At 40.8% G+C, this 13,479-nt stretch overlaps 1 protein-coding gene across 1 annotated transcript in view; it reads left to right on the top strand.

Annotated features, from left to right (window-relative positions):
* The first annotated feature begins 2,188 nt into the window (after nt 1–2,188).
* NLRP14 (NLR family pyrin domain containing 14) overlaps nt 2,189–13,479 on the top strand; it is a 40,467-nt gene continuing 29,176 nt past the window's right edge. Inside the window, exons 1-4 of the mRNA XM_086678081.1 lie at nt 2,189–2,498; nt 3,271–3,342; nt 7,022–8,615; nt 11,978–12,148. Of these exons, the coding sequence (XP_086534207.1) occupies nt 2,207–2,498; nt 3,271–3,342; nt 7,022–8,615; nt 11,978–12,148 (2,129 nt within the window). The 5' untranslated portion in view covers nt 2,189–2,206. The remainder of the gene's footprint in view (nt 2,499–3,270; nt 3,343–7,021; nt 8,616–11,977; nt 12,149–13,479) is intronic.

Genomic DNA, 13,479 nt, shown 5'->3' with positions numbered 1-13,479 from the left:
TATTATATGTATGGTACCCTGTAAGTTAGGTGCACACAGTAACTTCTAATCTTTGCAGAGGTAGGTACTGTCATTTTTCTTCTAGACATGAAAGTTGAATCCGAAAATACCTGTTGGGTTTTGTAGCAAGATGGTAATTGGTAGGAGTTATCTCAGTGGAATTCTGGTGGCAAAAGTGAGATCGCAGTGGATTGAGGAGGAATTATAGGTAAAGTATAGAAGACTCTGAAGAAGCTTGAGCGTGAAGATGAAGGGGATGTGGAGTAAAGGGAACATTTGTGTAAGGCTAGACTTGGGCATGTTTAAATGTTAGTGAGAAGGGCTGAGAGGTCAGGGAGACGTTAAGACAGGAGATCACTAATGAATTAAGTCCTTTAACAATTAGAAGCTGATGAGGTTCAGATCACCGGTGGAGCCAAGAGCTCTACAAAAGGAGAAAGAGCCCCTTTGTTACAAAAAGAAAAAGATTGGCCCAGGCACAGTGAAATCTGGAAATTTCTAGGCAGGACCCTAGCGTGTGTTCTGTGCCTCATTTCCCCTCCCCTACCATAGCTTTTCTGTCTTGGAGAAATCTCATTTATCCTTTGAAGTTTCCTCAAATTTACTCTTTTTTTTTTTTTTTTTTTTTTTGCTTCTTTAAAATAAATTATTGTTGGAAACTGTTTTGGTACCATGATAATCTGTAAACTAGAATATTCTCTGCAGTGCAGACACACACACACACACACACACACACACACACACACACGCAAGGCGAGACCCTAAAACAGCTGATGGCTCCCTCATTACTGTAGGATAAAGTCCTGATTTACTATGTAATTTTGAGGTAATTCAATTTTTGCTTAAGAAGTAAAATCCCCTTCTCCATTTTCCCCCATCCTTCTTTTCCAGGCCCATTAGCAAGAATAGGGGTAGGTATTATGGAAGACGGGAAAGATCTAGGTTTTCTGAATTTCTAGGCAATTCTGTCTGTACCACTTACTAGTTCTGACTCTCTAGCCAACTGCTGAAAAGGAGATAAGGCACTTGGAGACCTGGGTTAAGCGATTACCTGCAGGTGCCTGTGCTGAATAAAAAACTGAATAAGGCTCTTAAGTGGCTGATAAATAAGAGGAAAACCGGGCTCAGAAGAGGAGGATTTGATAGTTTTTGAAGAGCTGTCCTAGTGGGAGTGAGAGCATGAAATTGCTCAGTTACCTGGAAGGTATTAGGAGAGACTGGGTTATAGGAGCCTGCGGTTTAAGTGTGAGTAGTCTTTGCTGATAAATGCCAGAGTGGAATATGGTCATGGGAGTTGAGGTATGGGAAATGAGAGAGCACTGTTTTGGGTGGGCTTTAACTTGGAACACACCCAGAGTATGTGTGGTGTTGGGGAGTGGGTGTGAACAGACCCTCATTGGCTGTGTATGGATGTGTGACCAGTGATAATATGACCAGAAGAGGGAGGTGGTGGCATATCTCAACTGTATGAGCTTCAGGAATAATGATACATTGCTGGGGTGCAATAACAGTGTTTCAGGAGCTGAGATCTATGTTGGGTGTTGGTGGGGGAGAGAAGGGATGAGGAGAGTTGCCAGTACTTAGTAGGAGCCTGTTCTGTGCCAGGTGATATATGAACTCTACCTCCATACCATACCATGGTTCTCTGAGGGTGATTCTGATCTTCTCACTTTGCAGGAGAGTAAACTGAGGCTCAGAGAGATGAATTGCCTTTATTTATTTATTTTTTTTAACATTTATTAATTTTTGAGAGACAGAGCACATAAGCAGGGGAGGGGCAGAGGGGGAGGGAGACACAGAATCGGAAGCGGGCTCCAGGCTCTGAGCTGTCAGCACAGAGCCCGACATGGGGCTCGAACTCCTGAACTGAGTGAGAGATCATGACCTGAGCTGAAATCAGACGCTTAACCGACTGAGCCACCCAGGTGCCCCTATTTCCTAACAGCCCATAAGTGGTAGGACTGGGAGTAACTCTGGGAAGGTGGAAGAAACATACAGTTGTCTGTGTTAAAGGCATGTTTTTATGACAGCAAATGTGTTCCAGGAGGCACTAGGTCAGTACTGAGCCTAATACACTGGGCTTCAACACATTTGTTGAATTTGTATTTTTATAGGGATTTTGTTTTTCTAATCTTTTCCATCAGTCCTGTTTATTCACATTCTTTTGTTTCCTCCACTGAAGCCTGAGTATTGATCCGTGGACAAGATGACAGATGGGTCATCGTCTTCCTTCTTTCCTGATTTTGGGCTGCTCTTGTATTTGGAGGAGCTAAACAAAGAGGAATTGAATAAATTCAAGTTACTTCTAAAGAATGAGACCATGGAATCCGGGTGCTGCCAGATACCCTGGGCTGAGGTGAAGAAGGCCAAGCGAGAGGACTTGGCTAATTTGATGAACAAATATTATCCGGGGGAACAAGCCTGGGATGTGGCTCTCAAAATCTTTGGCAAGATGAACCTGAAGGATCTGTGTGAGAGAGCAAGAGCAGAGATCAACTGTGAGTGATGCTGGGGACCTATCTGGGGGTGGGAGAAGGATGTGCTTCCTGAGGCCCATTGGGATGATTCTACGAAAGGGACTTGGGGATTGAACCATTGTTGGGTAATTTGAGAAACACTGAAGAGGCAGGAGCATTTTGAGTATTGTTACTCAGCCTGGCTCCTTAATTGGGGGTAATTCATCCATCTTGTACCAATTATGATGATTAAAGGAACTGAGTGATAATAATTGTCCCATCTGGTGTTCCTGTGCCTGAACTGCTGCAGATAGTGCTAGGTTGCACTAAATTTTAAGTAATTTCGAATATGATTTAAAATCTTTGCTAACATAGGAGGAATGGGCAAAATTTTGTTAAGGGGCATAAGCCAAGCCAATATTTCTGGTCATTCCTAAGTATGAACTATTATAGACGTCAAAACTTCCTTACTCGTATGCTTTACAAGGCTTTACAGCTACAAAGTGTGTATTCATTATTTTCTAGGAACCTCACCATATCCCGGCGAGGTCAGTGTAGACCAGGCTTAGGCTAGACCACTTGCCCTAACTACAGGATGGAGGGCCTCGCAAGAGGTCCCTGCTACAGTGGTGCTGACACATCACTTCTCCCCCAGCTAAGCTGGTGGAGTCTGAGGCTCTGTTGGCTCTGCTTTTCTTAAGCCCAGATGTCCTAGAATTGGACCACTGAGGGCCATTCTGGCCCCTGTTATGGCTGTCAGTAAAGCTCTCCTTGTTTTTGGTGAATCTCACAATCCTGTTGGAACCTGTTGCAGGGACAGCCCATTGCCTGGGACCAGGGGATGCCAGGACACAAGAGGAACAAGATGAGCAGGAGGCAGTGCAGGGTGAGCAGATGTTTGGTTTTTGTTTTGTTGTCAGATTTGGGAGGAGGTTGAGTGTTTGAAATGTGATGGGGGGTTATGCCCCAGGAGACAGTTGTTCACCTCTTCTTAACTTCTAATATACTACCTGTTGATGATTATTCAAAAAGAGTCAACAAAACTGGCTCTCTGGGTGAGGTCAAAATCTGGGCCGTGTTAATTCAGGGCCTCAGTGAGCATAGTATTTGGAAACGCCCAGTCAGAAGTTCACAGTCTGATGAAGAAAGGTATATTCGCGTCTCATTTACAAGTTAGAGAGTCCCTGAGTTTGGCAGGGACTATTTGGCTTATCATATCTACTTCCTTCCTTTAGAAATGATGCTGTAATTGAGTTCCAAGAGTGGTGACCAGCTAGTCCATATAGCATGTAGTTTCTAGAACCAGGTCTTCTTAGTCTTCGTTCAATACCATTTCCATCCCCCCTGCTTAGCTTTAAATTCCATGTAGTTGAATTCTAGTTTGTGTAAATGGACTTACAGTAGAAAGAAACTTGATCAAGTAAGAAGTCATTCTTAACCCAGCTATGCTGCTTTCTGATGGGCCATGTTATTATTCTTTTTTTTTTTAATGTTTATTTGAGAGAGAGCAAGCAGGGGGACTGCAGAGAGAGGCAGAGGGAGAATCCCAAGCAGTCTCGATGCTGCCCAATGTGGGGTGCAAGCCCACGAACCATGAGATCATGACCTGAGTCGAAACCAAGAATTGGACGTTTAACCAACTGAGCCACCCAGGTGCTCCTGAGCCACATTACTTCACTCAAGAAGTAATTGATACCTGCTTTTTTCCAAGCACTAATAAATAAAAAATGCTTCCTGTGTTAAGTGATCTTGAAGATAACTTTTTGCTTTGAGCTTAATTTCTGATTCAGTGTAAGGAAGTTTATTCTTATGGTATTTATTACTGGCCATAAATTTAGGAAATTAGGATTCCTTCTCATAGAAATTAACTGTTAGAAAATTTGGAAGATAGATAAAAGTACCATGAAGAAAGTAAGTCATCCTTATAGGTGCACCTGGATGGCTCAGTCAGTTCAGTGTCCAGCTTTGGCTCAGGTCATGATCTCGTGGTTTGTGGGTTTGAGCCCCACATTGGGCTCGCTGCTATCAGCACAGAGCCCTCTTTGGATCCTCTGTCCCCCTCTCTCTCTGCCCATCCCCCACTCACACTTTGTCTCTCAAAAATAAATAAACATTAAAAATTAAGAACCAATCATCCTCATAATCCCAATTTTCTTTTAAGTGTTACTCTTTTTATGGTATAATATTTAGTAGAGTGTATCTGCCTTGCAATACCTACCTTCTTCTGGAGGAGATCTAAGCATAATCTCGTGGGACATGAATTGTGTTAGATGTTTGTACTGAATGCCCTGGTAGAATAAAGAAAAGAATTATTTACATTTAAAAATAATTGTAGCTTGTGAGATGTACTGTGAATGAAAATATAGCATGTTTTGAGAAAAATGAAAGAGAACTATTCTAGCATTGGGGTTTAGAGACAGCTTCTCTGAACAGTGACATTTAAGATCTAAAGAAGGAATTGGACTTAACTAGGTAAGGGTGAAACTATGTTTTCACTTTGCTTGGATACTTGGGAATATATTTTTAATTTTAATTCCAGTATAGTTAATGCACAGTGTTATAGTAGTTTCAGGCATGCAATATAGTAATTCAACAATTCTGTACATTACTCAAGTGCTCATCATGATAAGTGTACTCTTAATCCCCATCACTTATTTCACCCATCCCCCCCACCCACCTCTCCTCTGGTAACCATCGGTTCTCTGTAGTTGAGAATCTAGTTTTTGGTTTGTCTCTTTGTTTTTTTTTTTCCTTTTGTCCATTTATTTTGTTTCTTAAATTTCACATGAGTGAGATCATGTGATGTTTGTCTTTCTCTGACTTATTCTGCTTAGCATTATACTCTCTAGCTCCATCCATGTTGTTGCAGATGGCAAGATTTCATTCTTTTTTATGGCTGAGTAATATTCCATCATATGTATATACCACTTTTTATTTATCCATTCATCTATCAGTAAACACTTAGGCTGCTTCCATTTCTTAGCTCTTTTAAGTAATACTGCAATAAACATAGGGGTGCATATATCTTTTTGAATTGGTGTTTTCGTATTCTTTGAGTAAATACCCAGTAGTGGGATTACTGGATTGTATAGTAGTTCTATTTTTAACTTGGTGAGGAATCTCCATACTGTTTTCCATAATGGCTGTACCAGTTTGCATTCCCACTAACAGTGCACAAGGGTTCCTTTTTCTCCACATCTTCTCCAACACTTGTTGTTTCTATTGTTGTTGATTTTAGCCATTCTGACAGGTGTGAGGTGATATCTCATTATGGTTTTGATTTGTATTTCCCTGATGATGAGTGATGATGAAAATCTTGTGTCTGTTGGCCGTCTGGGTGTTTTCTTTAGAGAAATGTCTATTCATGTCTTTTGCCCATTTTTAATTGGATTATTTGGGTTTTTTGGCATTGAGTTGTAGAAGTTCTTTAAAAAAATATTTATTGGGGTGCCTGGATGGCTCAGTCGGTTAAGCATCTAACTCTTGATCTTGGCTTAGGTCATGATCTCACGGTTTGTGAGTTTAAGCATCATGTCAGGCTCTGTGCTGATAGTGTGGAGCCTGCTTAGGATTCTGTCTCACCTTCTCTCTGCCTATCCCCTGCTTGTGCACACACACTCTCTCTCTCTCAAAATTAATAAATAAACTTAAAAAATTTTTAAAAAGGAGTCTCTGCACCCAACATGGGGCTTGAGCTTACAACCCCAAGACCAAGAGTCGCATGTTCTACCAACTGAGCCAGCCAAGCACCCCGGGTTGTAGAAGTTGTTTACATATTTTGAGTACTAACCCTTTATCAGATACATCATTTGCAAATATCTTCTCATTCAGTAGGTTGTCTTTTCGTTTTGTTGATTGTTTCCTTTGCTGTGCAGAAGATTTTTATTTTGCTGTGCAGCAAACCAATGGTTTGCTTTTGTTTCCCTTACCTAAGGAGACACATCTAGAAAAGGGAATATTTTTCTTTTCTTTAAATATTCTTCAGGCTATGTTTCAATGTTCATTATTCTTCATAGTTTACTAAATGGCAGATTATTTCGATCTATAGATTCAGATATGTCTTCAGGTCTTCCCTGGCTATCACTGTTAATTGACCTGTGTTCTTTTTTCATCTGGATGATGACTGTGCTCTCCACATAAGGCATCTTTTTTTTCCTCTATAGAGGAAGAGTACAAAGAGAACATATTTCTTTTTGTTTTAAGTAGGCTCCATGCCCAATTTGGGGCTTGAATTCACAACCCCAGGATCAAGAGCTGGAAGCTCTACTGACTGAGGCAGCCAGATGCCCCAAAGAGAACACATTTTTAGAGCAAATCTAATTTTTACTTTCCACCATAAATTCATTCTTGTTTTGTCAGTTTCTTATGCATGTTTTAAATCTATAGCAACATGTTTTAGTTTTACTTATATTCTTACCTAAACCAGCTGCACTTTGATTTGAGTGCACATTATTGCTTGTTCTTGACTTCAAGTCCAGTGTTCTTGACGCTGCAATTGACAGAATTCGCTTTGATCATGTGTTTCTGTGTTTTTTTTTTTTCCTGCTCCATTCTCACTAACTTAGGTGATGGAACAGAATACAGAGCCCAAGTAACAGAAAAATATTGTATCACGTGGGATAAGAAGTGTTTATTTGGAGAACCTGAAGATTTTCATCCTGGAGTTGCTCAGAAAGATCAAGAACTGTTGGAACATCTGTTTGACATGGATGTGAAAACCGGTGAGCAGCCACAGACAGTGGTGCTCCAGGGGCCTGCTGGAGTTGGGAAAACAACCTTGGTGAGAAAAGCAGTGGTAGATTGGGCCCAGGGAAATCTCTACCAGCAGAGGTTTAGCTATGTTTTTTATCTCAATGCAAGAGAAATCAACCAGTTGAGAGAACGAAGTTTTGTTCAAATGATATCAAAGGACTGGCCCAGCACAGAAGGCCCCATTGAAAGGATCATGTCCCAGCCCAGCAGTCTCCTTTTTATTATTGATAGTTTTGATGAGCTGAACTTCGCCTTTGAGGAACCTGAATCTGTGCTGTGTGAGGATTGGACCCAGGTACACCCAGCGTCCTTCCTTCTCAGTAGTCTGCTGAGGAAAGTGATGCTCCCTGAGTCATCCTTATTGGTGACAACAAGACTCACAGCTTGTAAGAAACTGAAGCCTCTGTTGAAGAATCCGCATTCTGTAGAGCTGCTAGGTATGTCTAAGGGTGCAAGAGAGGAGTATATTTACCAATGTTTTGAAGACCAGAAGAGAGCTTTGCAAGTATTCAATTCACTAAGAAGCAATGAGATGGTTTTTAGCATGTGTAAAGTCCCCCTAGTGTGCTGGCTTCTTTGTACCTGTCTGGAGCAGCAAATGGAGAAGGGTGGTGACATCACGTTAACCTGCAAAACAACAACAGCTCTGTTTATCTGCTATATCTCTAGCTTGTTCCCACCAGTAGATGGAAACAGTCCTAGTCTACCCAGCCAAACCCAACTGAGCAGCCTGTGCCACTTGGCTGCCAAAGGAGTGTGGACCATGACATCTGTATTTTACAGGGAGAATCTCAGAAAGCATGGCTTATCTAAATCGGATGTGTCAATTTTCCTGGACCTCAATATTCTTCAAAAGGACATGGAGTATGAAAATTGCTACATGTTCACCCACCTGCACGTTCAGGAGTTTCTTGCAGCTGTGTTCTATCTGTTGCAAGACAGCTGGGGAACCAAGAACAGTTCCTTTCAGTCTTTTGAAGACTTGAAGCTGTTGCTTGAAAGCAACAGTTATAAAGACCCCCATCTGACACAGATGAAATGCTTTTTGTTTGGCCTTTTGAATGAAGATCGAGTAAAACAATTGGAGAAAACTTTTAACTGTAAAATGTCACTAGAGATAAAATGGAAGATACTTCAGTGGCTGGAGATGATGGGGAACAGTGAAGATTTTCCAGCGCAGGTGGAATTTCTGGAGTTGTTTTTCTATCTGTATGAGACTCAAGATGAAGCTTATATAAGCCAGGCAATGAGCTATTTCCAAAAGGTTGTCATTAATATTTGTGGGAAAATCCATTTGCTTGTATCTTCATTCTGCCTTAAGCACTGCCAATGTTTACGGACCATGAAACTGTCGATAACCATGGTATTTGAGAAGATGTTAAACTCAAACCCCCTAGCTGAAATTTGGTAAGCATGGGAGTGCCCTGTCAGGGAGTGAGGGAAATAGATTTCATTGGTAGGAGGGGAGGAATTGTTGAGCTGAGGTCCCAGAGCCAGGATAACCCTTCAGGCTTGTTCTACCTTGAGGCAAGGAGGGGAAGCACTGAAACCCCTTATTGACCAGTCGTGGCTACTGGTGAGGAAAGGACAAAAATATGCCTGAAGTGGCTCTCTTGGCCTGAGGGCAATGCCAAGAAAGGGGCTTAGCTGAGAGCTATCACCTGTCAACACCCTTAACTAGAAATAATCTTCAGGTCACATCCTAGCACAGAGTTGCATCCAGTATGGTACACGTTTAACTTTTAAAAAGAATGCCCTCCAGAAGAACAGGGAATGGGAATTTCTTGCTGAAGCTCGTTTATATAGGGCATCTATCTGTTCCTCTATAAGCTGCTGACCTAGCTCACCTTCCCTGTAGCCTAGACATAGGTCAGTCTTTGCTTTGTAGTTCATGAAAGGTCTCAGCCCTTTAATACCTAACTGGAGAGAGTCTGATGTGGGTAAGAAATAGTAGGGGCTGAATGAGTATTTTGAAATAATGAGTCTTTAGAGTTTTATGCCTATTATTTTATCCTCTTCTCTTCCTTGAATTGCCTTTTCTGACTCCATCTATGCCTGGGGGAAGAATTCAACTATGGGATTAGCTCCAGATTTAACTAAACTTGAGGGCAAAGTATGTGGTATATAGTTATCTAGTGCATGGGAAATTTAATCTCTTACCCAGTTCAATGCTGGTCAAAAGCATATTTCAGATTACAAAACTTTGATTCAGAGAAGTTTGCCTGGATAGTAAGTGCACAATTGTCGGTTCAACACACATCAGATAATAGCTAGCATCTGCTTGACCATATGCTGACAGTCTTCTAAGTCCCAGCTCATTTAGGCTCTCAACAATCCTAGTAAAAGCCTACTAGTAAAAACCCTGAGGTATCAAAAGGTATTAATTTGACTGAGGTCCTACATAGGATTGTGAGTCCTTGGTTTTCCAGCTTAACCCACACTGCCTTGTTGCCATTAGGTACAATCACAGAACCATCTCCCTTGTAAGGACATACATTTCATTTCTCCTTAGCTGTGAGAGAGAAAATTCTAGGCTCGGATGCCATGACCTTTACTGTTCTCGGGGTGTTGTAAGTAATCTCATTCAGTCTGTCTTCTCAATTCTGACTTAGTGGTTCTGTTTAAAGATGTGATTGAACCCAGGGCATTAGAATGTATTTTATGCCCAAGAGTAAACATTAAGAAGACATTCTGGCCATTATATTGCTAGTCCTCAGGCTACCTTCCCTTCATCTGTGTTCTAGTGTTATATAATACTAGAGTTGGCCTTGTTGCTAAAATAAGAGTCTGAGAAACCCAGTGTTCTAAGAGGCACATTATAGGTGGGTCAGTGTCTTCCACAACAAAACAATGTTGTAAATTTAATAGCATTGCTATCTGTCTTGTTCACCATTATATCCCATAACATTTCTTTTTTTTTAAATATATATATATATATATATATATATATTTTTTTTTTGGACACAGAGCATGCACATGAGTGGGGGAGGGGCAGAAAGAGCGAAGGAGAGAGAGAATCCCAAGCAGGCTCTGCACTGTCAGCGCAGAACCTGAATCGGGGCCCAGACTCACAAACTGTGAGATTATGAACTGATCTGAAATCAAGTGTCATACACTTAACCTACTAAGCCACCCACACACCCCTTCCACAGCATTTCCACATAGTAGGCACTTAAATGTTTGAATGAATGATGTATTACCTAGTTTTCTCAAATTTAAGACCTCAGGTGATAACAGAGGCCAGCACTCTGCAATGTTATTCAATCCCATTTTTAAGTAAGGTATGGGGAAACCAATATTTATTGGGTAGTGAAGGAGATCAGGATATGCCACCCTAAAATATGCCACTTTTCCATTAGAAGTATTCTGAGCTGAAAGCATTTGAGTTCCTGAAACTCCTTACCTGCCTACAAGCAGAGACTCTAAAAAGAACTCGACTGTCATGAATCCCCTCCCTGCAAGCAATTTCTCTAATTTCTTCTTGGAGGCAAGTTGGCACCACACCCAGGTGGATGTTGTCACAAACTATCCTGTCTCTTCTCTGTTCTCTTAAGGGTCCATTTATCTTTCCAACAAGTCCTTTGTTTTTCCACAAGTGCCTTTTCTCCCTCTGCCTTTCCCCCACTAAATTAGCTATATAAACCCAAATAATGCCTACATCTCTGAGTTACTCATCACTGAATTCCTCCCATGTAGGTCCACAATGCACATGCTAATACAATTTGTATGCTTTTCTCTTGTTAATCTGTCTTTTGCCCATCCAATTTAGAGGGCCCCAGCGAGAACCTAGGAGGCCACAGGGAAAAAGATGCTTTTTTTCCCTCTCCTATAGCAGCTATTTGTATAAGGCAACATGCTAGACTTTTATGTATTTTAATATAAATAAAACAGCTACCGATTGTTAGCATTTACAATGGGAAACATTTGTTAAGTATTTTGTATAGATTCTTACTGAATCTTCAGAGTAATCCTAAGAAATAGATACTATTATCTTCATTGTTTAAGATGAAGAAACTGAGGCTCGCCTAGGCTAGTGATGTTGCCAGATCAGCCAGTTTAGTGAAAGTCAGAGTTGGGACTCAGGACTGTTTTGTTGTAGAGCTTTTGCTTATAATCATAAGGATGTCCTCTGCTTTATTCCTTACTAACCTTTGTTTATAATGAGTTTGTCAATAGTATGCCTATTAGTTAAATTATACAACAGTTACAAATTTACAGAGTGCCTTTGTGTATGTACTAAATTTGACTATTAAATCCCCACAGTCCTGTGAAGGGAGATAGAATTTCCATTTCGTACATGAAGAGAGCTCAGAGCTCCTAGAACTGATGTGACTTACCTAAAGTGATGTAGCTAGTCAACGGGAGAACTGGAGCTCAAAACCCGGGCTTCTTAGTCTCCACCCTGTCCCCAGATGTCTCCCTATTACTCCTATTCTTACTCTTTGTAGTCTCATTTTTCTTCTTGATACTGGCTCTTTGGGTATTTGAAGACCTCCGGATTGTCCTTCCTAAGTCTCTTCCTCCAAAGTGAAGTCTCTAGTGTAGTTTTGTGTGTTGAAGAAATATGTTGAGGGGGTGAGAGAGTTACTAGGCAAACAAAGCCTTTGGGGTGCCAAGAGGAAGATTTTCGGGTGGACTGCGCCCACAACAGACCTGCACTGATGTACTCACCATTTCCGGGGTATACTTCCTTTCACCCAACACCATCTTCTGACAGGTGCCCTGGTTGAAACAGATAAATCCATCTTTTCTTTTTCTCAATTATCTAGGCGAAGGGATGGTGGTCATATTACTCATTGCTGGCAAGATCTCTGTTCAGTGCTTCATACAAATGAACACTTGAGAGAATTGGACCTGTGTCATAGCAACCTCAATGAATTAGCCATGAAGACTTTTTATCAGGAACTGAGGCATCCAGGCTGTAAACTACAAAAGCTATTGTAAGTTTGGCATCAGAAAGTCTAATGGAGTTATTCCACCTTCTTTCTTTGTCCCATTGGCTACTACTTATTAGGGGATCCAATAGTAAACAAATATTTAAAATCCACAGTGTAAACTACTTTAAGAACACCACCAGTGGAAACCTCTGGGGATGTGGAAGCATAACTAACTTGTTCTGGGAGTGTAGCAGCTATTGACATGTGTTTTTTGAGGCCCAATAAGGAATTTTGTACGTGAGGAAGGACACAGAGCTAAGGCATTCTAGGCAGCTCAATAGCATTTTCAAAGATAGGTTCTGGAGTACACTACTTTTCTTTTTAATTTCTTTCTCTTGAAGAATAATTTACATTTAATAAAAGGCACAGATAGTAAGTGTCTAGTAAGCTTGATGATTGCATATACCTATGTAACCAATACCCAAAACAAGCTAGAGAATAATTCCATCACCTCTGGAAGTTTCCTTCTACCCCCTTCTATTAGTTTTCTTACCCTATCCCAGTCTCAAAGGCAACCACTTTCTAAATTTATAATTATAGATTAGCTTTGTCTGTTCTTGTAAATAGTTTTGATTGCTTCATGTAGTATGTACGTGTTGTGTCTGTATTCTTCTGCTCAACAAAATGTTTTAAAAATTTACCTATGTAGTTGTATGTTTTAGTAGCCTGTTTCTTCTTATTGCTGATGTGAGTATTCCATTGTTTGACCTACTGCAGCTCATTCATTCTCTTTTGAATAGACTCCTGTGTTGTTTCCAGTTTTGGGCTATAATGAATAAGGCTGCTATGACTATTCTTGCACGAATTTTGTATGTGTGTGATCTATGTTCTCATCTCTTGGGCTAATATTTAGGAATGGAACTGCCAGTTTACAGATGGATGTTTAACCTGTTAATAAATTGCCAGCCAGCCCTTTAGAGTGGTTGTGCCATTTTGTAGTCCTACTGACAATATATGAAAGTTCCGGCTGCTCCTCATCCTGGCCAACATTTGCTACTTTATTATATCCTACTTTGATTCTACAGACCCTATCATTTTTTTACATTTGCTGGTTTACATGGCTTTCCCCCTTTTGTCTACTGGTTCTACTAAGAGCTGGAACTGATGCTATTTAGTACTGTATTCAATGCCCATCCATGTGCTCAAGGCCTAATTGGTGCTCAGTAATATGTATTGAATACTGAACAAACGATTAGCACTGGAGATTGATGTTCTTTTTTTAGGGGAGGGGGACAGGCTTCTCCCTAAATATTTCCCTTGGAATCTCCATGTTTTCAGTGAGATCTGACCTTAGATTTAAAGTACCAGATTTGGTCTGGTTTTGCACCATAGAT

This window comes from Puma concolor, chromosome D1 (assembly GCF_028749965.1).
Source record: "Puma concolor isolate L17-30 chromosome D1, mPumCon1.1.hap2, whole genome shotgun sequence".
In the NCBI taxonomy this organism is placed as follows: Eukaryota; Metazoa; Chordata; class Mammalia; order Carnivora; family Felidae; genus Puma; species Puma concolor.
This window is presented reverse-complemented; position numbering and strand designations above follow the sequence as displayed.